The sequence below is a fragment of the Nycticebus coucang genome, chromosome 5 (assembly GCF_027406575.1).
Source record: "Nycticebus coucang isolate mNycCou1 chromosome 5, mNycCou1.pri, whole genome shotgun sequence".
Taxonomy (NCBI): Eukaryota; Metazoa; Chordata; class Mammalia; order Primates; family Lorisidae; genus Nycticebus; species Nycticebus coucang.
Genome location: NC_069784.1, coordinates 123,246,549 through 123,272,573, shown reverse-complemented (window position 1 = coordinate 123,272,573; position 26,025 = coordinate 123,246,549). Strand labels below are relative to the sequence as shown.

Here is a 26,025-nt window from a genome sequence, read left to right as displayed (position 1 = left end):
AAGGATGGAATCCTCCCCGACACAGTCTATGAAGCCAGTATTACCTTGATAAAAAAGCCGGGAAAGTATACAACTATAAAAGAAAACTGCACACCAATATTCTTTATGAAAATAGAGGCAAAAATTCTCAATAAAATTTTAGCAAACAAAATTCAGTACCACATAAAAACATTATTCACCATGACCAAGTGGGCTTTACCTCAGAGATGCAAAGACGGTTCAACATGTGCAAATCTATAAACGTAATTCACCAATAGATGCAAAAACAAAGACCATATATAATCCTTTCAATTGATGCAGAAAACGCGTTTGACAAAATTCAGCACCCTTTCATGGTAAGAACATGATACCTTTCCAAGTAGCAATAAAGAAAATAAAATACCTAGGAATATACTTAACAAAGGGAGTGAAAGAAGCCTATAGGGAGAATTATGAAACATTTGAGGAAAGAAACCACAGAAGACGTACGTAAACAGGTGGGAAATACACCATGCTTGTGGATTGGCAGAATCAATGTTATTAAAATTGTTTTTATATTTTTTATATAATTGAAAAAAGAATATTTTATGATGCACGAAAATTATACAAAATTCAAATTTTAGTGTCCATAGAGAAAGTTTTACTGGAACACAGCTGCATTCATTTATTTATATATCGTGTATGGCTGTTTTGGGGCTACAAAAGCAGAGTTGATTAGTTGCAACAGAGAGCATATAGGTTGCAAAAGCTAAAATATTTATCATCTGGCTCTTTTCAAAAGTTTGCCATAATAGGTGTTATGATGAAAAGGAATAAAGTAATCTCTTAGATGTGATCCTCCTATGTGACTAGATTGCCATATTTAACTATTAAATACTCACTTTTACTTTTTCTTTATAAATGATATAATAATTGTAGATATCTATGGGTACAATGTGATGTTTTCGTAAGTACACACATAGTTAATGATAAAATCAGATAAATTAGCATATACTTCACCTCAAACATTTGTCACTTCTTTGTGGTAGGAGAATATGAAATACTCTCTTCTAGTAGAACCTCTGTAAGTTGACCACTCAAGGTACCGTACCAGACTGGTCAACATAAGGGAATAGGCCTACTGTACAGATACTACTTGTGATGTATGCCTGGTTTATGATTTAGGTCAACTTAGGCAAACTTAAAGAGGTGGTCAATGTGAGGAGGTAGTCAACTATGAGGTTCTACTGTATTTTGATATTTGTAACATCTTTGTTGTTGACCATGGTCACTGCACTGCGCAGTAAAACCCCAGAACCTACTCTTCCAACTAATTTGCAACTTTGTACCCACTGAAAATCTTCTCCCCACCCTTCTCTCCTCTGTCCTCCCCAGTCTCTGGCAACCACTGTTTTATTTAATACTTCTATGAGATCAACTTTTTTAGATTCCAATCTAAATGGCTGTGGCACTCCCTTAATCATTTCTTCTAAGATCAGTCTAGGGGTGATCAATCTCTTAGGCTTAGTTTGTCTGAAAAGGACTTCATTTCTCCATTTCAGAAGGATCGTTTTGCTGAATACAGTATTCTTAAACGGTAATTTCTTTTTTTAGCACTTTGAGTATGCCATCCATTCTTTACTGTCCTGCATTTAAACTGAGAAATCTACTGATCGTTTGACATAGATTACTTACATGTGATTTGATAGAATTTTAGAATTCTCTTTGACTTTGATTTTTTTGCAGTTTTTTTTGGCCAGGGCTGGGTTTGAACCTGCCACCTCCAGCATATGGGGCCAGCGCTCTACTCCTTTGAGCCACAGGTGCTGCCCTTGACTTTGACTTTGATTTTTGACAGCTTGATTATAATGTACCTTAGATTAAGACGTTTTTAAGTGTAGGTCTGTTTGGGTACCCTTGAGCTTTCTGAATCTGAACGTCAGTATCTCTCCCAAGACTTGGAAAGTTTTCAGCTATTATTTTGCTAAGCATATTCTCGTTCCTTCCCCCATCTCTTCTTCCTCTCTAAAAAGAATATGTGCATATTTGCTCATTTAATGGTGTACTGTAAGTTCTGTAAGCTTTCCTCATTCTTTTTTATTTCATTTTTTCCCTCTGACTGGGTTATTTTAAAAGACCTATCTTCACGTACAGAAATTCTTTCTTCTGTTTAATCTTGTCTATTGTTAAAATTCTTGATTATCTTTTTAATTTCACTATGTTGTTCAGTGCTTAGATTTCTGTTTGGTTTTCATTTATATCTCCTTGTTGAATTTCTTATTCGCATCACAATTTTTTTTCTGATTTGGTTGAATTGTTTCTCTGTATCTTTCTGAGTTTCCATTAAAAAATAAATCTTTATGTTGAATTCCTTCTCGGGGATTTTGTAAATTTCTTCTACTTTGGGGTCTGTTACTAGAGAATTATTAATGTCCCTTAGGGATGTCAGATTTCCTAGCTTTTCATGATTTATATGTGTCTCTATAATGAAATCTGAAAATTTGGTGAAACAGTTACCTCTTCTAATTTTATGGAGTACAGCTTTTATAAGGGAAGACTTTATCTGTATGTGGATATCCTAGTGTATCAGCTGGGTAGTGTACACTGCTTTGGTTCTGGGTAGATGCAGTAGTGCAATCTCCATGTAGCTTCTTTGGCTACGGTCCATGTGAGTGAGTCTCTGAGGGCCTCAGTGGCCTACGCTGTGCGTAAGTGGTGGCTGGTGGTAGGGGTATGGCTTGGTTTTGAGTGGGCTTGCCTGGTTGGGTGTCAGGCCAGTTTAGGGTGAGCTTACTGTCTCGGCTCCAGTGCCAGATTCACAACTGTTCCTGGTCCTAGGCTGAGCAGTTGGGGGTCATGGTGTTGAGGTCATCTGTGTGAGCACAGCGAAGTGACAGTGGCGTCTCAGCAGTGGAGAGACACAGTGGCTACTGGTCCTCAAGCAGAAAGTATTCCAATACTGGCTCCAGTTTGTAAGCACTGGTTATTAGAACTGGCCCACATTTCTTTTTAATCTCTTCTTCCAATCTATTTCAACTAAGCCCTATTCTCCTTTGAGAAAAGACACGAGGCTAAAATAAAAACGTTAAGGTTGCTTTTATTCTTTTCTCCTTCATTCTCTATATCCTTTGTTGAGATCCAACAGATATGTTGCATTCAAACAACAGATTAAACGAACTCCAGAGCATCGATTCTGTCTAACTAACTATGACACCCCTTGTTGTGTGATTTTGGCACAGAGTGATTTGACTTCTTTGTTTTTCAGGGTCCTCATTTGTAACATAGATGTTTAGCAGGTCAAAAGATAGTTGTGATGAATTAATTGAGACGATCATGCATGCAAAACATTTTACACAGTGTCTGGTACGTAACAAACTTTATAAATGATTGGGAAATAATTTTTTTTATTAGGAAACACTCTGCCATCAATTAATCTGTGTCACCTTTGTCCTATGGAAAAGGAATTAAAATAGGAAAAATATGGTAGCAAAAAAAAAGAAAAGAAAAACAGGAAGGAAACTAGGAAAAATATGTTTAAAGTACAACATAAAATGAATTGCTTAAACATTTAAACTAATATTTATATTCTGAATTCCTGTCTATTCATTTTAACTAATACTAATTAGTAACAAAGGCAATAATCCAGGGAACATTTTTGCCCCCTGTATTCCACTTTTCATTCCAACATAGTATCAATATGAGGTCCAGGTTTCTTCAAGGTGGCAGCCACACTTTTCTTTTCGTAGAATTAAACATAAAAATTTTAAATGTTTTGCTCTTTTTTAGGCATTTATAGGTACACGGACTTCACAATGATGTGTAGGTCAACAATAGACCACATGTACAATGGTGGGTCTATAAAATTATAATACTGCATTTACACTATACCTTTCCTAAGTCTAGATGTGTATAGATATACACTTGCTGCTGTGTTACAACTGCCCACAGTATTTAATACAGTAACATTATGTATAGATTTGTACCCTAGGAGCAAAAGGCTGTACCACATAGCATAAGTATATAGTAGGTTGAACCATCCAGGTTTGTGTAAGTACGCTCTATTGTGTTCACAACATTGAAATCACCCAACAATGCACTTCTTAACATACTTCTATCTATGTGATCAAAATATTTGAGCACCTATGATTTAATGGAAGTAACTGAGACTATAGATTCTCAAACTGTGGTCAAATCTGAGTTCTGCCACTTACTGTGGCAGCAAGTTGCTTAACCTTAAGTTCTATAACAAAGAGATGCTTTCCCTAAAGCTGATAATTTTTGTGAATGGTGGTCATTTCTGAAGAAAAACTAACTCTTCTAATGTTCTAGAACACAAAACCCTAAGGAGTTCATCTGAGTAACTGCTCAAAAATTCAATCCCAGTGGAAGTTGCTTCTTATTGGAAATATACCAGTGGCTCTGAACCTTAGAATATATTACAATTTCCTATAGGTCAACTTAAAACACAGACTGCTAGGCCCTACCATCTGAGTTTATGATTCAGTAGGTCATGGGTACAATCTGAGAATCTATATTTCTAATAAATATATGGACCATAATTTGAGAACCTCTGCCTTTATAAATTCATTCTCTTGCATAGACAAAATTAAATAACTTCACATAATCTCCTGGAGAACTAGAACATAAATAAAAGATTCCTTTGTAGGTTAAAAAAATGTAGAATTTGTATTGAATTATTTTAACGTTTTTTTTTACCTTATATTTTTAAATGTAGCATTAAATGTAACATTAAAAATATAAGGTAAAAAATTATATTTTTATTTGATACATATAAAAAAGTATATAGGGGCGGCGCCTGTGGCTCAAAGGAGTAGGCGCCGGCCCCATATGCCAAAGGTGGCAGGTTCAAACCCAGCCCCGGCCAAAAACTATAAAGAAAAAAAAGTATATAAAAACATATAAATTTTTAAAACTGTCTTATTCTCTTAATTCATATAAAGACAATGTCTTAAAATACAACTGGCAAACTTCCTTTAATAGTAAACCATACCTATTTTTATAATTGCCAAATAGTCTTATGATGAGATTTAATTTCTGAAGACTACAAATAATTTTCATAAGTAACACATATAGTATAAATAAACAAGTTAAATTTTAAAGCTTTTCTCTTAATTACTTATTGCACAAATTATCACCAGTGAATAAACACTATTGTTACTAAAGGATATATGAAGTGCGACAGGAAAGATAATTCAAACTTTCCAAAATACATAGTAAAACTACTAAGCACAGAAAGTACACAAATAAGTCTGTTATTCGAAATTTACCAATTTTCCTTCTTTTGTTAGATAAAGAAAACATAAAATTTAAGACTGAATTAAACAGAAGTAGGTGTTTACAAACAACAATAAGATAGCTTTCCATGCCATTTGCTTAATTATATACGATGAATACTGGCAATGAAGTAAAATCTTACCCAGATCTAGTTGTTTTGAATTCCACCTTGAGAATAGGTTTGCATGGTTCTGGCTTCTTCCCATCCTTTAACTGCTTTCCTAAAATATATTTTCCTGAATTAAATTCTAAAATTCTAAGTTAATCTAAATTCTTACAGAGTTCGTAAATCGAAGTGAAATACAATACAATCCACCATGAAATATATTAAAAGTGATTTTAAAGAAGTATGTAATACAAAATAAGATTTTTTAAATGATCAAGCAAAGGTTCTCTTTGAAATTCAGTGCTGAAAAGCAATAAAATGAATAACTTAGTAACATTTACCAATATATGGTAAAATTCCAGTAGGAGAAACTGATCCCCCATATTCTTATTTGCAGATAAGCAAAACAGACTTTCAATTTGCTAAATGAGTTCAAGTTTCAAAATAGCAAGCTTTGAGAAAAATAAACTTTTATGACATTTTCATCAAAGTGTCACAGGCTATAAAATTAAACCTTATGTTAATGAACCCATTTGTATTTATTTTCCTAAAGTAAAATCCATCCACTATAACGTCCAAAAGTTAAAATAAATCAACCTCTATAATGTGTGTCAAAGACTTCCTTTTGTCAAAGGATTTTGATTATTTTAAAATTGCTTGTTATTTTCAGTTATTTCTACATGTTCATTGTAGAAACTACAGAAAACTCAAAAAAAAAAAAAGAAAATAAAAAAACTGTTTTCCATTTTTTAGAGATTAATTGCTTTTTAACATGATTATATTTCTTAATTGGCCAGTCACGGACCATGCCTCTACCTCCAGGCCTGTCCTCCACCAGACCTTCACTTTTCCTCCATGGTACTTACCACATTCTATTGCACTTTACATTTTACTTCTTTGTTTGTTGTTTGCTTCACTGAAAGGAACGTAAATTCTAAGAAAACAAGTGTTTTAGTAAGCATGTTTTCTGTTGTTATATCCTTGGTAAAAAAACATTGTTTTGCATATAGTGGGCACTCAATTTAAACAAAGAATAAATTAATGGTTATTTCCTTACGATAAATTCCTACTAGAAGTATGTAAGGGTAAAAGTGCATTCCAAGGCAGGTTGTGCCACTTTATACTTCTGTCAGCAATTTAAGAGAGTATTTTGTCACACCCATCCCCAAGTCCCCAACACTGATTTTGTTGTTATTGCTGTAAAGGGGAAATTTTAACTCATTTTAATTCGCATTGTTTTAATCCCTCACTGGTCATGCGTATTTCTTTTTTTTTAAAATTGGTTTACTATCCTCCAGCAGTGCTTCTATTACTTCCTTGAACTCAAAATTGAATTTTATATTCAAAGCTTATTAACATTGTGACCGTTAAGCATGTTGCAAATACTTTCCCTACTGTCCCTTGTCACTGAATTCCTAAAATTTTGTTTAAACTGTACAGAAATACACATTTAAATAATCAAGTTTATCAGTCTTATGATGTCTCCAATTAAGAAAATATGAAATCCTAAAACATCAATTCTTCCAAAATGAAGTTATAAATTTAATGTAGTTAAAATCCCAACAGTACTTCTTGAAGGTGGACAAAATGAGCTTAAAATTCTAATGGTGGCCTAAAAGTCCATCAGCAGCTATGGAAACTGCCAAAGGACATTAACTTCCCATAGAGTGAGGACCTCCGTGAACTCATGAAAATACTAGCCTAACAACTAACGTTAACCATTACAGAACTCTGACATTAACTAAAGCCACAAAACAAGATGAAGATCATCTACCCATAGAAACTACTGAATCTCAGTCAAACGGGTTTAGTGGAAGGGAACTGGGGACTGTGGCCTTTTTTAATGGAGGCCTATTCCCGTTCCCTCATTCTTCAGGTCAGTGGCAAGCTAGTCATGAAAATGCAGTGGAAAAATCAGCCAACAGAGAGGACTGAAGTTCCTTTAGAGCTTCAGGAGCATAATCGATATTTTATCTGAATTTACAGCTCCCCAGAAAACCCTAATCCCAAAGTGCTGTGGCTATTTCATTTGCCTTAGAACTCAGATAAGGGAGGTAAAATCCCTACCCCCAGGGCGTTCCAGAAATAAATGCAACCTACTGGCAATAGTGTAGCTGGCTAAGGCTATCATTTTAGTTGAGCCAAATAGAGTTTGAGCAGGAATTTAAAAGAAAATCATGGACAACTAGGTATATTCCTGAGGATCTAAAAAGTTACACATGCGTACAGGCTGTGTGCATTCCCAAAAAATAACTTGGTAAAGAAAGAAAAAACCCTCCATGCTCATCATCTCAGGTTGAATTTGGGATGTTGAGCAAATAGGAAGTTAAAAAAAAGTAAAATAGTAAAAATTAAAATGAGCTATAACATCTATTACTGACAATGACATTGAAAAAGAAATTACTATTACATGGCTGGTAGAAATCTGAAGAATTTAGCCATTTTTGTAAAAACAGTTTGAGATCATTACAAGTAAAAACCAACAAAACTCCTCAATTTTTAGGACTAGCAATTGTACTCCTAAGCATTCATTCCATAGAAACAACAGGACCAATTCTTATGGAATATGTATAAGGAATGCAACTGCAGTATAATTTGTAGTGATTAGTAACAACTGAAAACAAAGTGAATAGCCATTAATTTGGAACAGCTAAATAAACTGCAATTTAAACAAGTGGCCTTTAAACAGCCATTAAGGTAAGGAATTAGAGCAAGGTCAGAAAACTGATGGAATTTTACTGAAGTATAGTGGATTAAAAAAAAACAAGATGCAAAAAAAGACTAATATAATCCTTATTTCTATAAAACCATGACCAGAAAAAAAGCTCTCATGCAATTTAAATAGTGTGCAAAATAAATAGTGTGCAATTTAAAATTGCACATAAACTTATGGCCACCCTGTATCCATTTTGGAAGACCAACTATAAGATTTTTGATTTAGTTTACCTGGCAGGGTAAGAAGGCGTATTGAGCTGCTAATGTTGGGGATGCTTGAGAGAGAAGGAACTAGTATAATATAATCCCAATTCCGTAAAATGATATATATGTGTATATAAAAAAAATTCAAGGCCAGGCATGGTGGTCCATGCGTGTAATCTTACCACTCTAGGTGCCAAGGCAGGTCAAATGCCCGGGCTCATGGGTTCAAGACTAGTCTGTGCCACAGCAAGACTCTCATCTCCAAAAAAATAGCCGGGCGTTGTGGCGGGCGCCTGTAGTCCCAGCTACTTGGGAGGCTGAGGCAAGAGAATCACTTGAGCCCAAGAATTTGAGGTCGCTGTGAGCTACAAAGCCAGGACACTCTACCTGGGTTAACAACAAAGTGAGACTCCGCCTCAAAAAAAATTCAGTCCCCTCTTCGGTTTAATGTTTAGAAAGTCTTTCTCACACCAAAATCACATAAATTTTGGTTTCTTATAATTGTTTTCTAGTTTATTCTATTAAATTTAATTATTCTATCTCATGTATATTTTGGTATTGGGAAGACATTTTTCTCCTAATAATAAATTATCAACCATGAGTGCTGTTTTTATAACTTTATTGAGTTATAACTGCCAGAAAATAATGTGTACAATTTGATGAGTTTTGACATACGTATATATCTGTCAGTATCATTTACTGAATAATTGTTCTATCCCCACTGATATGAAATGTCATCGATATTTTTAAGTTTCTAAAAATACCTATCTGTAAACCGATAATGGAACATCTAATCCTGTCTGAATGCAAGGTCCTAGGGGATCATCCCTTTTCCCTACTTATGAAGAAATGACAGGGTATCGAATATTGAGTCTCTGTAAGCCCAAGTTATAAGAACCCAGAAGTTGATACAGGATTCCCCACTTAGGGCTAGACGACCCCCCATTCTCTGGGTGAGCTCAGAAAACAGATCCTTATCTCTAGACACAAACAGGCTGCCCTTTCCAGGCTGCACCCTCTGGGTTCTAGCAAGGTCATGAACAAAGCAACCCAAAAGGTTTGGCTGGGGTAGTCACTCCTTGAGTAGGGAGCACACACTCTAATTCCTTGGCTGAGGCACAAACTGCAAAGACTTATTCCTGTGCTACTTTTAGGATTATTTTCTGCCCCCAGACCTTGGGCCAATTGTGACACACTTCCCCCAAGAACCCTTACCCATAGGACAGGAAAACCAGCATTTAAACCCCTAGTCTGAAGACTCAAGGGGTTTCCCACTTGGGTTCCCTCCCTCTGTTGTCCCTCAGGCTCATTAATCTTCCTTGCTGTCAATGAATTGTCATGGTGCTTATCAGTGTGGTCTGTGGTTTCATTCTTAAGATCCCAAGACCAAGGACTCAGCTTAGAGAGGAATTCCAGCAACAAAGTGACTAGTCACAGAACTGAAGGAACCATGGAAAGGAGTGCTAGGGGAAAAGGACTGATTGCTGAGAGAAGAGAGAATTGAGGAGTAAAAGGATTAAAAGATATGGAAAAGGAAGGCTTAAATCTAAAAAGTAGTCAGTTGTGCCATACAACGAACAAACTGAGAATTTCAACCTTTATTCCAAAACTGTTCAGAGATGTATGGACTTAAATAGTTAATCTAAAGACAGCCATAGCCTTTATCCTCCTCCTATCATATCATAGCCTTTATCCTCCTTCTATCATACAAAGTTCTAGTAGGAGAGACAGACTGATATAATCTGGGATTTTACAAGGTATCCCAAAATTCACCCCTAAAGTAGTCATACATAGGGTAAATGAAAAAGTGTATTTAAATGTACCTTTATCTCACAATACTCATTACAAAATATTTACAAAATATTCTACACGTGTTGGCTGCCTCTTGGTAAAATTTTGTAATGCGTATCGTATAACAAAGATGAATAAAGCTACCATTTCCTATTTTCCCTATGTATCATGGCTTTAGGGGCAAATTAGGATACTCAAATTACAGGCTTAAATTGTACATTTATTTTTAAAAATTACTTTGTTTTAGGAAATAAAACAATTATTCAGACATAATGACTTCAACTTATTTTAGTATTCACCACCAGTTTTTCAGGGGCTGGAATAATTTATTTTAAAGGGCAGTGTTGTGAATTCTTATAAATCTGAGCTTATATATCTAACATAAAACCTGGCCAGGTAAAAAAAATCTTAACTCTTGTCATGGCTCTATTCTAGCATTCAAACTAAACCATTGGATCTTTATTTCTTATGCTCATTTTCCTTATGCTCATTTTTTCCTGTCCCCAAGAGGATAAAAGAATAGTTTCATTCTCTCTGTAAATCAAAAATATTGCAGTTTTTACAATGATCGTTTTTTATTAATTTTGCTGGCATATTCTACCCAGGTGTTTTAAATAATCTCACTGATTACTGCTTTTGGTCCAGAAACGTTAATTTATTCATCTATAATCCTAGACTGACTATTTTCTAAATCAAATCACAAATAAATTAAAGAACATTTAAGAGGATTTCACCACTAGGTGTCATTTTACCTCTACGTGGAAAATTATGTGTTCTGCCTTGAACTGCACTGACCAGTCATTGAAAAGGTAGAAGAATTATAAACGTGACTTAAAGATCACAAAAACCTCCATGCCACATCTGATTTATTCTTGTCTTTTATAATGCTTTGCCTCCCCGCCCACCCACCCACCATAAACTGGCCTAAGTCCTATTCATTCTAATTCCAGAATTTCATTCATGCATGTCCATTTCTCCCCATTTCCTCTAAAGAAATCTTCACTACTTATCATTTATTAATGCAGGAGCTTCTTAATTGGCCTCCCTCTTTTGTCTTCAGCTCTTCTAATTTAAAGTGATATTGATGTTTCCCATTGTAAACTCATGTACTATGTCTCTATAATGAAGTTCAAATCTTTTTAACACACTTTTATGTATAATCTTGCCTCTGTACATGGTTTTGTTTTCATTTGCTGCTACTTGCCCAAAGGAATTTAAAACTCTGATCATATTAAACTATTAGCAATTTTCCAACAATACCCTACTTATATGCCTTGATGCCTTCGTACCTTCTAGGGTAACCTTGTCCTGTTCTCTTATAATACCAGTCTCATCCTTTAAGACCAAGTTTATATGTTCTGAATTTGTGAAAAGTCCTAAACCCTTGACCCAAAAGAAGTTTTTAGTTCTGTTCATCTTAAAAGTATATTAACTTTTCTTTTTTGAGACACAGTCCCACTGTGTCGCCCTGGGGTTGAGTGCCCTGGTGTCACCATGTATCACAGCAACATCAAACTCTGGGCTGGAGAGATCTTCACGCCTCAGTTTCCCAAATAGCTGGGACTACAGGCCCCTGCCACAACGTCCAGTTAATTTTTCTATTTTAGAAGAGACAGGGTTTCACTTTTGATCAGGCTGGTCTCGAACTCCTGAGCTCAAGCAATCCACCTGCCTCAGCCTCCGAGAGTGCTAATATTATAGGCGTGAGCCACCATGCCCAGGTGATTAACAGAATTCTCTGTACATCTCATTCTTAACACATTAAACTGACTTTTACCTATGTGAATTTTGATTATTTTCCTTCAGTGACCTGTAACGGAATAAAAGTTCCCCAGTCTTGGTTTACTCCCCAATAAGTGGATTGATTGCACTGATGAATAAACTCCAGAAACTAAATTTAAAATCTCACTTCCCACCGTGAAAGCCTATGGATTTTGATGGCCTATCACCCCCATTTCTTTAGGGAACCATCTGATTCTGATAAAGCTCACAATAACTGAAAAATCTCACTCTGCAACATATCACCACCCATCCCAGGACTGCAGAGGGGATTCTACAGGGCTCTGACCCAGCAAACCAAGGTAACTGATTCAGTGTAAGAATGTGAGTGATGCCAGGACTATCAAAGTTATTCCCTCCCAAATAATGAAAGACTCTCTGCATGGGAGAGGTCACAAAAGAGAAGCAAAGCTTATCCCTAGGCAGACTATACAGAAACACAAAACGTGACTCGGCGCCTGTAGCTCAGTGGTTAGGAAGCCGGCCACATACACTAAGACTGGCAGGTCTGAACCCGGCCTGGGGCCTGCTAAAACAACAACAGTGAACAACAACAAAGACACACAGAACCTAGGGCCCACCAGAATAAAATGACCGTATAGAATAAATATGTAGAGTCAAGTCCCATTTAATTTCCATATATTCACAAAACTTAATAGTTTTAAAATTCATCTTGCCCAGTCCTGCCATTTTATGAATAATGAAACTGAGTCCCAGAGAACAGAAACTACTGCCACCTGGTATTTCACTTAGAGCAAAGCTGGAATTACGTATCAGGTTGTCTGACTGCCAGGGAAATGTTCTTTGATATTTATAAAACTAGATTAAGATAGGAAGCTATCCTTTTTTATTTGTTTTTAGTAATCCAAAATCATCTGTTGAGTCTAGAAGGGAAGGAAAATGCTCCAGTTTAATTTAGCATTTCCAAAACCTCTTTGACCATTACGCATTTTTTTTACTAAATAGCTAATCAACATAAGAAAATTAGTATTTGTGGAATTGTCAAGTAAATAACAATTTATATATTTATATTTACTAGAATCAAATATGAATAGCACATAATTTCCAGGTAATTTCACTTACATTTTGCTTATTTGATCCACAGCCTAGAATAGTGCCCATCACATAGTGAAACCAATAAATATTTGTTGAATGACTAAATAAAAATGATCCTCACAATAACCAAGTTAGAAAACTGGATTAAGTTTTATTATTACCTTTATTTATAGGTGAGAATACTGAAGTTTAGAAATGTTAACTGACTTACCAAAAGTTACACAGCAGAAAATACGGAATGGGGGCTTAACCATAAGTCCGCTGCCTTTAAAATCCCACATTTGGTTGATGTAATATTATATCTTCTGCCCAGACTCTACAAGGTAATCGTCACCTATTTTTAAGATTAAACATCCTAGCACTACACAAATAGTTAAATACTGATAGAAGTCTTAAAGTACAATTAGCTTCTGACTATCAAAGTAATATTATAAATGTTTTTCAAGACTAAGATAACTTGAAAGACCATTAGATAGGCTTAAATAAGAAAAAAGTGAAAAAGAACAAAAATTTAAAAGTCACACATTTAAAATAATGTATCATAATGGTTTGACTAGAAATTAAAAGTGAGAGACCACAGTAGAAAATAATAATGAGAAAAAAAGAACTAAATCTCAATCCATTAAAACAGTTAACATACTGAAAATGATATACCACAAATATGGTATCTTTGGAATAAATAGTATCTTATTATGGTATGAGAACATAATTTTGTACTTTATGTTTTTTTTATTTTTTTTGCCCTTTTTAAATTTATTTATTTTTTTTTATTAAATCATAAGTGTATACACTTATGCATTTATGGAGTACAATGTGCTGACTTTATAAACAACTTGGAATGCTTACATCAAACTGGTTAACATAGCCTTCACCTCACTTAATTATTGTGTTAAGACATTTATACTCTACTCTTCATAGATTTGATATGTACCCTTGCAATATCATATGAAATATAAAACATAATTTTGTACTTTAATGAATAAAAATGCATTCGGTTTTGCCAATGACATCAGCTGTCCAGTTAACACAAATTTAACTGCAGTAGGTTACCTACCCTTTGATAGTTTTTATTACCAAGAAGAAAGCAGGAAACATTACTAGCCTTAAAAAAAATTCAAATTTTCTACATATAAACTGTTTAAATAAAAGAAAATTAAAATTATTTTATATAAAATAAAATTCTGACCACCTATATTTAGACTACCAGACTGTACAACAAATGACATCCTATTATTTACATCTGCCACAGGAAAAATTCTACTTTATTTACATTTATTCTCTAATTTTGAGAGAATAAATTAAATCAATACTTTTCATCCCATTTGTTTAAAAGTAATTCTAGCTTGTGACTTTTTACTGCTAAGACAATACAAACCTTTATAAAATGATTTATAGCACTTCCCAAAGTCTGCTCTCCTGGACCTAAGTTTTTAGTATTAAAAAGGTTAAAAATTAAATAGAACATTTGATTATTGGCAATCATCACTGCAATAATTAATTCAGCCAAGAAATATCAACAGATGCTAAAATTAGAGGAAAAGCTTGAGGAAGAACAGTATGTTCACTGAGTCTCAAAAGAACCTTCAAATCAAAATACTTATTGCTTATAAATACAAATAAACATATTTATTTCAAAGAAAAAAAGAATAACTTATAATGGAGAGGCCTGGCAGACAGAACCTTAATCAAGGTGTCAGGGTGTGAGACATCAATAATACAGGACAAATCAAAATCAAGTTCCACCTGAGACGATGCAAAAAGAACACTTCAATCCTTTGGTGATATTCCTGCCAAAAAATGTGCAATCTCAATCTAATCATGAAAAAAGTGAGAGGAAACAATTTTGAGCCCCATTCTATAAAATAACTGACCTATAAGTTTCATAACTTATCAGATATGAAAGTAAAGAAAAAGCTCAGGAACTGTTGCAGTTTCAAGGAGACTGAAGAAATATGACACACACAGACTCTTGACAAAAGACAAAACTTAGTTACACAGAAAAATGTCCTTATTTGTAGGGGAAAAAAAGACAGTGGAATGTTCAGGAGCAATTGGGCACCATGTTGACAACATACTCTCAAGTAGTTAAAAAAAATGCCCTTTGTACTATTTTCTTACAAAAAAAGATAAAAACAAGCTGTAAAACCACATATTTCTATCATCTAGAAAAAAAAAACTAGTTTATGTTCTTCTGGGTTTGAAATAAAAGGTTTTTGGGCTAACTACCCTATATTGGTTCCTTTTTGGTTTTCTGGATTCATAAGTTGGGAGATTTTAGGATTTATGGACATTTTTAAGGAGTATCATCAAGACCTAGGGTCTAGCCAGAAAAAGAAAATATATTTTTTAAAAATTGGCTTCTACTCTACATAAGAAATACCTACCTAACCCTAACCCTCTTGATGCCTGTAGAAATATGAAGTGCTTTCCCAGATGATTGCTGCTATTACAAAAGCAGTGGTAAGGTATATGAGAATATGTAATTTTAAGAATGTTACTCTTCCCAAAAAACAAGCTTAAAAACCCTTACTGCCACAGATAAATAAAACTAGTTTTTAATTTTACTACTTAATTTCCATAATATATCACAATTAAAAATGAAAAATCAATTTTTCAAGAGGTATTCATATTTAAGGCAAGCAATGAAATTCAGTATGAGCAATAGCTACAAGGATTCTCTTCAATATACTACAGTTTACAGAATAGTTCCTTTAATATGATTTCCTTAACTTGTCAGAAAAGATTCTCTTGGAGTAAGTTTGGAAAAGCAGATTAATAAAGAAAAACAGGCCTTCATAGTCTATTTTGCATAAAAACCCTAATAAAAATATCTTGTAAGTTTTGTAAACATGATTTACGCACAAAAGAGTTCTTAATACAGCAGGATTAAGACTACTATCCCTGGAAAGATCTGCTTGAAGGCTGGCCTTTGGTTGGTGTCTAAGAACTTGGCTTTCAAGAAAACTCCCCCCATTCCCTGACTGAGAAGGGTGGCTCACTGTCTACATTGCATGCACAAAGATTGTGGTTTGTGCTGAACCCACTTTCTTTTTGGAAGTCGGGAATTTTATAACATACTAAAGCAGAAGGTGCCCACCTGACTAACCCCAACAAAAACCTTGGGATCATAAAGGCTCAGTTAACCTTATTTGGCAAGATAATATTTCACAAATGTGGTAACAACTCTTTGCTAGAGGAATTAGTTCATCCTGGGTACTCCTTGGGGAGAGAACTCTTAGAAGCTTGGGCTTTGGTTTCCTTCAGACTTCACTCCAAGTGTTTTTTTTCCTTGGCTGATTTCACTTTACATCCTTTTGCTGGTTATATGTGAGGGAATCACAGCAGTGAACGTGACTGTATGCTGAGTCCTCTGAGTCTTCCTACTGAATCATTATACGTGGGGTGGTCTCGAGGACTCCCAACACTTCAATGTATTAAAATGACTTTCTATTAAGTTCCAAGTATTTCAAGTACACTGTTATGTATACATTAACAACTTGCAATAATATAACATCAAGATGACAGAAGGTAAAAGTGGGAGCCCCAGATAACTCAAAAAACTATCTGCTTTTTAAACTACTAGATTAATTATATTCAGAAGACAACATAACATTCATTTTCTCAAAATCCAAATTTGCAATTTAAGCCACAAACATACTTAATTTGAGATTTTGTTACTTGATTATTACATATTTCTATATGCGAAAATATTTTTAATTCTCTCAATATGAAGGAGACCCATCCTTATCCTCAAACCAAACAAACAAATCCAAATGCAAATGCAAACAAAACATTTACTCTATACTATGATTTGGGTGGTGCTTCAAATCAATGCATTCTTACCATGCGGAGTGATTGTCTGAACAGGCTTAGTAGGGGACCTCACATTCCAAATAGTCAAGGTGCCATCTGAATGACTGCAAATAAACTGTTTTCCTTCATGATGCCAAGCAACAGAGTGGATAGCCTATAGAAAAAAGGTGAACAATTCCATTTTTCAAATTTATTTAAATATAAAACTATTCACAAATGTTTTTGAAATTAATTTCTACTTTAAATATTTTCATATTTCCCAAACTAAAGTCAACATATTAACTTCACATTCCCAAAAGAATTTAGCTCTCTTGAAACACAAATTTATATTTTATTTCATACTGGCACTCTGGGGGTGAAGCACTCTGATTTCTGCTTATTGATATTAATAAAGCTATTTCAGCTTTCTTCTAATTACTGCTAATACTACTTTTTCCATTTATCCTTTTTTTCTAACACACATCTGTCTTTAAAAGTGATTTTCTTATAATAGCACTATGTATGTACTACGTACTTAGATCTTGTTGTTTTCTGCAACCTGTTAATCTCTACCTTTTGATTAGCATATTTAATCCATTAATATGATTATTGAAATAATTGTATTTAAATCTATCATCTTGCTATTTGTTCACTATTTTACCCATCTATTCATTTCCCTTTTCCTCCTCTTTCTGCATTCCTTTGGTTTGATATTTTTTGAATTTCATCTCATTTCCTCTTTTGTTTAATTTTTTAGGTTGCTGTTGTTGCACTGGTATTTTCATTAGGATCTGCAATACATATCTTTATGTTATCACAGTCTACATTCATGTAATGTTACACCATTTCGGATACAATACAGTATAATAATGCAACAATAGTATTTTATCTTCCAACTGTTGAGCTACTGATGTCTGTATTTTAATTCTACATATGTCATAAACCCTACAATGCCTTTTTATTATATTTGATTAGAATACTTGCTGCTCTCTTAAAGAGATAAAAAAATAAGAAAGCTTTTACATCTACTACATTCTACAAATTTGCCATTTCTGCTGTCTTTCATTCTTTGAATAGATCCAAATTTCCATTTCATATCATTTGCCTTCTGCATGAAGGATTTCTTTAGCATATCGTATAGTGAAGCAAGTGATAAATTCTTTTTTTTTAATCACTTTGAAATCTTTATTTTGTCTTAGCTTTTGAAAAGATATATTCACTGAGTATAAAATTTTAGGTTGACAAATTTTTTTCTTTCAGTATTATAAAGGTGGCGTTCTACTTTGTTCTAGCTTACATTATTTATACTACTAAAAAAATCTGCTAGCACTTTGCTCCTCTGTATTTAATGTGGTTTTTTATTTCTCTGGTTTTTCATAAGATGTGCTCTATCAGTTTTTAGCAAGGGAAAATTGTGCTTTTGGGGAATTTTCTTCACGTTCTTCTGAGTCTCTGGGTCATACTTTTCATCAAAATGGAGAACTTTTTTTAAATTATTAATTATTTTTTATTAAATCATAACTATGTACATTGATGCATTTATGGGGGTCAGTGTACTGATTTGATACACAATGTAAAATGTTTGAACTAAGTAACACATCCTTCACAATTATACTCAGGAAATGGAGAACTTTTAATCATTATTTCTTTAATATGTTTTCTGTCCACCCTTCCCTGTCCTAAGATTCAAAATCCAAACATGGTCCGGCATGGAGCACTGTGCTGTAGCGCACTGACTTTCTGTTCCTTCTTTCCCCAGCCTTTCATACTAAACAGGTTCTAATATTGTGTCCTCAAGTTCTTTAATGTTTTCTTCCTCAGTCTCAAATCCTTTTAATGCCAGAGTATTTTTCATCATCTCTAGAAATTCTACTTGTGTGTTTTTTAAGTCTTTCGTGTCTCTCATTAACACTTTCATGTTTTAATCTACCTTCTAGAGCACACAGAAGATCTTTGTTTCACTATCCCTGCTACTAAATTCTGTCATCTTTACCCTTTCTATTTCTATTTACATTTTCCCCTCATTAAAGGTTGTACTTTTACATAACCCATAAATTATATTTGGATACCAGACATTGTGGAATTATTGGTTATTATTATATTATTTTAAATGTCTTTGAATATTTTTTTCTGGGATGCAGTAATATACTTAAAAACAGTCTGGTCCCTCCAAAGTTTGTTTTTAAACTTTATTAGGCTGGACCAGGTTAGCCTTTAGCGTAGGGCTAGTTTAGTTTCACTACTGAGGCAGCACCTTTATAAATACTCTTCCTATACCCTGTGCCTTATAAGGTTTCTCCACTCTTTTAGAAATGTGAACTATTCTCAGTCCTGTATGTGTTATAGGAATGTTTCTCCTTTTCAGTGGATCTTCTCCAACCCTCACACCCAAATCTGTATTGAAATGAAGACTGTGCAGAGGGTCCCCTGCAAACTTCTCAACTTCTCTCCCGCAGGCAGCACTTTGTTCTCATGGTCTAGTACATTACCTTACAAGCTATGGGTGCCCTGCCCCCTGCTTGTTTCTCTTCTGCTGAGAGAGTCTGCAGGGCTTCCACCTAGGTTCCCCCTTCACATACTAAGACCTACAAAATCTCTCCAGGCCTTAAGTCACCTTGTTTGTTTCCCTTCTCTAAGGAATTCTGCTCTGTACTACCTGCTGTCAAATTGTCAGATAATCTGTCCAGTTTCTTTGTTTTAGACAAGAAAAAGGTAAATCTGTTTTCTGTGAATTCATAATGGTTCAAACCAACATCACTATCTAACTTTATAAAACACAAAATCAAAAAAGTCTTTTTTTAGACAGTCTTATTTTGTCACTCTTGGTGAAGTTACATGGTGTCACAGCTCACAGCAACCTCAAACTCTTGGGCTTAAGCGATTCTCTTGCCTCAGCCTCCCAAGTAGCTGGGACTACAGTTGCCCACTACAACACAACACCCGGCCATTTTTTTAGAGATGGTGTCTTGCTCTGGCTCAGGCTGGTCTTGAATCTGTGAGTTCAGGCAATCCAACCACTTCAGCCTCCCAAGTGCTGGGATTACAGGCACAAGCCACCACTCCCGGCCCCCCCAAAAGTCAATTTTTAATATTTGCTTTCATTTTAACATGGAAAATAGAACTATAGGCCAAAAATTCCATAAAAATGATAGAAACTCTTCTATTCAAAACATGTTTGTTGTTTTTTAATTTGAAGATCTAACTAGTGAGCAGCAAAAAGTTACAAATGTATAAAGTTTACATTTTATTTAAAAATAAAAACAAAGCATCTTCCCTCAGTCACGCTAACAGATAAACATACAAACATTTGCAAATTATTCAAAGTATTGCTATAATTAAACAATGTACTCTGCTATAACTGAATATATGACTATGAAGGAATTATGCATTTTATCTTAAAAACGAACAAGAAAAACCACTTACATATTTTCTAGTTATATCTCTGGGCACTGAATTGGAAACCATGAATACTCTTGATACCCAAATTATTACCAGATACCATTTCACACTGGAAGAGGTCATAGTTCCATGGAAAAATATCTTATTCTAAGTTCGGTTCAGAAATAGAATAAGATACATATTTTTTTATACCAGATAGCAAGGAAGCTATCCAAGACAACCACAGTTATCACCAAAAGTCTCAGGAGTCAACAGGAAGAGGTTCATTGAACAAAGACAGGATAATTTAAAAAGAAATAAGGAATATAACTTCACTGCACTGAAGCACATGAAATATGTTTAAATCATTTGAGCACATAATGAAAAATATAAGAATAAATTGCTCACCACTAAAACTACTAGAGAACAACTCTAGAGTAAATACTAAAATAAAGAGAAAGAATGAAACATCTATTCTGCCTTTGCTATGCATATATTAACTGTACTACTGTATAAAAAAAATAGCAGATAAAAAGTAGGCTCTCTTTACTAAAAAGCCCAAGCTGGTCAGCAGAGAAGAAATGACAGAATTAGAATATCTCCCATTTGGCAATACTATACAGTAACAGATCTAGGCCTTGAGCACCGCCTGCTGCCAACTTCAGAAACAGTCACAGACACTAAGGTTCCCTCAGAAGAGGGAGCATCAGCATCATCCACATAGTGTGGCTAAAAAGGAAAAATTCTGATCAAAAATTTGATCTAAGCCTCAGTGAAATATCAAATTTGTAGGAGATCTGAAGGCATCAAAAAGATGTTAAAGACAATGGGGATGCCATCAGAAAAATTTAGCACTTAGAAGATCCTATCTTCAGCATATAAGTGACAAAAAAGAACGAGAAAGGTAAGAAAGGGAAGTAAAGAGGAAAAGGAGAGGCCAAGGAGAGGCCTACAAATTAAAGGAGAATTAAAAGACTTCTCAATCACAATCAATCCTTATTTGGATCTGAAAGCTTGCAAAAACTACAAATGTCTATAGGATATTATCATTTATATAAAAGAATAAATGGAATATATTTATAAAACTGCTTATAAAGGCACAGACTCCTTGGAAGAACGCAAGGGAAATGGTCACATGGTACCTGGAAAGCACCAAGGAAACTGACAACCAACTGTCAAGCGGGAGGGAGATTTTTTGACCTATTCTAAAAATACAAGTTGGACAGTACTGCAATTATAAAGGTTGCCGAGTTGTTCTTAGGGAAGCCACTCTTCAATCAGAGAAATCACAACTTTCACTAGCAAAAATCATGTTATTACCTCATCATATGTGTATCTGTAGTCGGCCTTCTTTGATTTGAGGTCCCATAAGACTACTGTTCCAGATTCAAAACCAATCAAAAGCTGTAATAAAAAAAGCCACATTACCTAGGAATTATAACAATTATAGAGCATTTATTTGCAGACAATAAAGGTAACTGTTATTCATATGCTCTCGGTATAAAATAATAACATAATTAAACATCTGCATTGCTAATTACTAGTCTTACAGATGACAAATGAGAACACTGAATTGCATGTTTACATGTCTTTGATAATTAGGAATTCAACATAGAACTTATTTTTGAAAAAGGAAATAGTAGTACCCTTTTGAAGTTCTAAGTGTACATCCTCACTAATATAAAATACTTTAATAAATTACTAATAAAAGTTAACATCTGTATGTACTTAGAGTTTACAACTTTTGAAATTCTACATATTTTCAGGCAATCTCAGCTACTCCACCTATATATTGATTAGTTCTAAATCACACTCAGCCTAGATCCCTCTAATAAGAATCAGACACATAATTCCAGCGGCCACATCTCCACTTACGTACACAAGAACCTGGAAATAAATGTGCCCAGAATTCAGTCAGTTACATTCTGCTCTACTCTGCTTCTCTGGCACTTCTTATTATGGTTTTTTCCTCTCCACTCCTTAATCTCACATTTATTCATTTGCTTAGGCCAGAAACTTAGGGGTCATGCCTAACTCTTGTCTCTTCTTCCAACATAAAATCACCCAATAAATTTAAAATTACATCTACTACCTAATTTACTTCCCTCCATCACCAGCACCTGTCTCCTGGTTTAGGACACAAAGATTTCTTCTTCTAGTCTCTTACTCAGTCATCTTACAGCCAGAGTAACAGCTCTAAAATGCAAACCTGATGGGGTAACATATGCTTCTATTTAAAGCTTTTTAGGGCGGCGCCTGTGGCTCAGTCAGTAAGGCGCCGGCCCCATATGCCGAGGGTGGCGGGTTCAAACCCAGCCCCGGCCAAACTGCAACCAAAAAAAAAATAGCCGGGCGTTGTGGCGGGCGCCTTTAGTCCCAGCTGCTTGGGAGGCTGAGGCAAGAGAATCGCTTAAGCCCAGGAGTTGGAGGTTGCTGTGAGCTGTGTGAGGCCACGGCACTCTACCGAGGGCCATAAAGTGAGACTCTGTCTCTACAAAAAAAAAAAAAAAAAAAAAAAAAAGCTTTTTAGTACCTCACCATTACTTTTAGGATGAAGTCCAAACTCAATAATAGGAGCTACAAGATCGATGATGGTCTGACCTCTGTTGACCCCCTCAGCTTCACCCCTTACCACATCCCTGCCACGTAGTCCATCTAGCATATTCTTAACTTCCTGCTGCTTTTCACCTTTGAGCCTTTGCACATGCCTCTTCCCTACCCGGTCGCTCTATTTGAATGCCCCACTCCGTGCTTTGCCTCACTAGTCCTACTAATCTTTCAGATTGTAGCTATTGCTTCTCCCCAATCTACCAAATGTACATCGATGCCCTTCCTGTGTGCTCCAATAACACTCAGTACGTCTTTAATCTGAAAAGTCACCACAAATATAATGGTCTTTTCTATATTTGAATTGTTTTGCAGATTATAATACTGGTATATGTGAGCAAGGATTAGTTTCATCTTGTTCATCACAACGCTTCTAACATATGACACAGGGACTGATATGTTTGAAAAAAATGTTCTATGAATGAATATATTCCATCCCAGAATGTATTGAACTGCCCATCCAACTTCAGTTCCCCACACACACTCCAGTATTTTTCAATCCTCAATATTTTCTCTGCTTGAAATCTCCTCCCTTTTTATTCAGTGAGCATCTTCTATTCATTTTTTAAGTCTAAATTCAAGACTTCCTTAGTAAAGTCTACATAACTCCTCCAGACAGAATAAAGTGGTAGTACACGCTTTTTCTTTTTTTGAGACAGAGTCTCATAATGTCACCTTCAATAGAGTGCTGTGACATCACAGCTCTCAGCAACCTCCAACTCTTGGGCTCAAGTGATTCTCTTGCCTCAGCCTCCTAAGTAGGTGGGACTACAGGTGCCTTCCACAACACCTGGCTACTTTTTATTGTAATTGTCATTGTTGGTTGGCTGGCCTGGGCTGGGTTTGAACCCGCCAACTTGGGTGTATGCGGCTGGCACAGTAACCACTGTGCTACAGGCGCCTAGCCTAGTACCTGCTTTTCCATCTGCATGTCTCTAAAATCTGATGCCCTGCCTAGTACACAGTAAACATGCAATCAGCATCTGTTTAATGAATACAAACATGACTAGTAGATACTCTCTAACTGTTTATGTAATCTGGGGATATGAACGAATTTGGGATAGACCCAGTGATTTTAACAAAATAGCTAGTTAGTGGATTTCAGACTACAAGGTATAGTTGGAGGGGCTAGTTACTTTTTTAAAAACATTTTTCTTACTATGGCTATATACATCTTCTTTCCTATCTGAAAAACCAAAGAAAAACAACTGAGAATATTTCTTCATCTAATATTTATCCATAGGGGAAAAAATGGCAGTTGAAAATACTAACATCATGAAGCAAACTCATTCATGAAAAAAATACTTGACTAGTTTGTGTATAGCACAAAAGTAAAAAAGGTAGATAATGTTCAATTCTATAATTTTTTATTCGCATTAACAAAACAGGATAATGAAAATGTTCTCTGAAGCTCATTTATTAGTTGAGAACTTTCCCATGGAGGGGCTAGTTATTGATGCTAACAAAATAGGTTTCCCACCTAAGTAGAAAATTTAGTCAATTTTCCTAACCCAAACACTTCACTGCGATACAATCTGAGTTTTTCTGAGAAAAACTGGTATTTGTTTCCTTTCTGTTTTCCCAGTCTTTCCAAATTTTCACATAGAAGTGAGGAATGTGAGGAATAAAGAAAAAGAAGGAAAATAACATAATTTAAGATATAATTTACAATGTATACAGCACTAAGTTGCTCTTACTGTAAGTAATCTGAATTCTAGGTTTAAATCTAGCACTTAGTAGCCATGAAACTTTAAGGAAATAATTTTACCTACTCAGTAACTCAGTAACTTAAGAGAATTATAGTGAATTTTAACCTCCCTAGCCAGCTCTAACATTTTGAATGTTAGAAATTTGTACCAATAGGTTAGACTTCAGTGCCTATTATATTCTAGCTTTTTAACTGCTTCATCTACAAAAGTAAGAGAATTATAAATAAACATTAAAAACAGAAAACTAAACTAAATGTATAAAACTTAATTAAACACAAAAAAATCCTTCATTGCCTATTCCTACTGAATACAGTAACTTATAGAGATATTAGTTTATGTAATTTTCTCTGAATTTTTCTCTTATAAAAAGCACTGAATATGAATATAGCTATCTACAACCTGAATAACCAGTCTATCACTAGAAAGAAAATGTAACATAATGGACAGTATTCCTGGGCTAAAATCAGAGTAATCAATTCTCAAATCACCAACACCCAGCTCTGTGCCTCTGGAGCACGTAAAGCCACCATGTCTCTTCTCCATCATCTATAAAGTAGGGAACATTGCTAACTTACAACTTGATGGGAGGTCCTAATGAAGTAAGTTTATATAAGTGGCCAGCACAATGCCTGACACAACTCAATAAATGATTGCTATTGTAAGTCACTTTACACTAATGCGTAGCCTTCTCAGCCAAGACCACCACTTCATGTGGTAGCATACACATGTAGGGTTAGCTTTGAATAAACTTGCCCTATCACCTCATAGCTCTTTTCAGTGATAAATGTTACAGGGATCTTTGGAAAACAGAAAAATGATTAGATGATATAATTCTAGCAAAATATATTTTTTAATGTTTGATGAGATCAACTCTTGGAATTAAAGAGAAAATATAATGCAAGATTTCAAAGAAATAAGGAGGATAAAAGCAGTTGTATATAATTTATTTACTACATAAATCAAGTATATATGGAATAGTTACTACTTTTATTGTATGTGGGATGCTATGGAAAATACAAGCCTACATAAATATTCCTTTTGTGCTTAAAGACTCTTTCAAGTTTAGGGGAGTTGAAATATGTACACATTTCTAATTCAAGGCAGTATGTGATGTGATAAATTCCATAAAACTGACTAAAGTACTAAAGAATATGGACATAGACAAAGCACTCTCTGTCAGGATTATCAGGGAAAACATCACAAAAGATACATATTCAATCTGGGCTTTCACCTGAGGGTAGGATTTGAGCAGAGAGAGAATGTTAGGAGACAATTCCAAACAGAAAGACTCACAAAAATAAAAGCACAGAGGCAGCAAAGAGCTGCCCATATTATGAAACTGTAACTACTTGCATCAGCATAGCAATTTAGATAAAGATATTCTGAAAGATAAAGAAACTGAAGGCTACATTTTAAAGAAAGTTCATTTTACTTTTTAGATACTGCAGAGCCACTGAACAGGAGAACACACTCCAATGGCACTCTAGAAAGATTAATTTGGAAATGATTCAAGAACCAGTTACAATGTCTTAACTATAAGAAAACAGACAAAGAGACATTGCAAAGGAAAGATTAAATGAAGGATTAAAATGATGTAGCCATTGATAGAGGGTGAAAGAAAAGTTTTTGATTCTC

At 34.8% G+C, this 26,025-nt stretch overlaps 1 protein-coding gene across 2 annotated transcripts in view; it reads right to left on the bottom strand.

Annotated features, from left to right (window-relative positions):
- The window catches only part of STXBP5 (syntaxin binding protein 5), a 140,649-nt gene that overhangs the window by 74,527 nt on the left and 40,097 nt on the right, over positions 1-26,025 (bottom strand). For both annotated transcript variants that reach the window (XM_053591523.1, XM_053591524.1), the window contains 3 exons: positions 21,395-21,478; positions 16,748-16,871; positions 5,396-5,474 (listed from right to left, as the gene is read on the bottom strand). In XM_053591523.1, the coding sequence (XP_053447498.1) occupies positions 5,396-5,474; positions 16,748-16,871; positions 21,395-21,478 (287 nt within the window). The remainder of the gene's footprint in view (positions 1-5,395; positions 5,475-16,747; positions 16,872-21,394; positions 21,479-26,025) is intronic.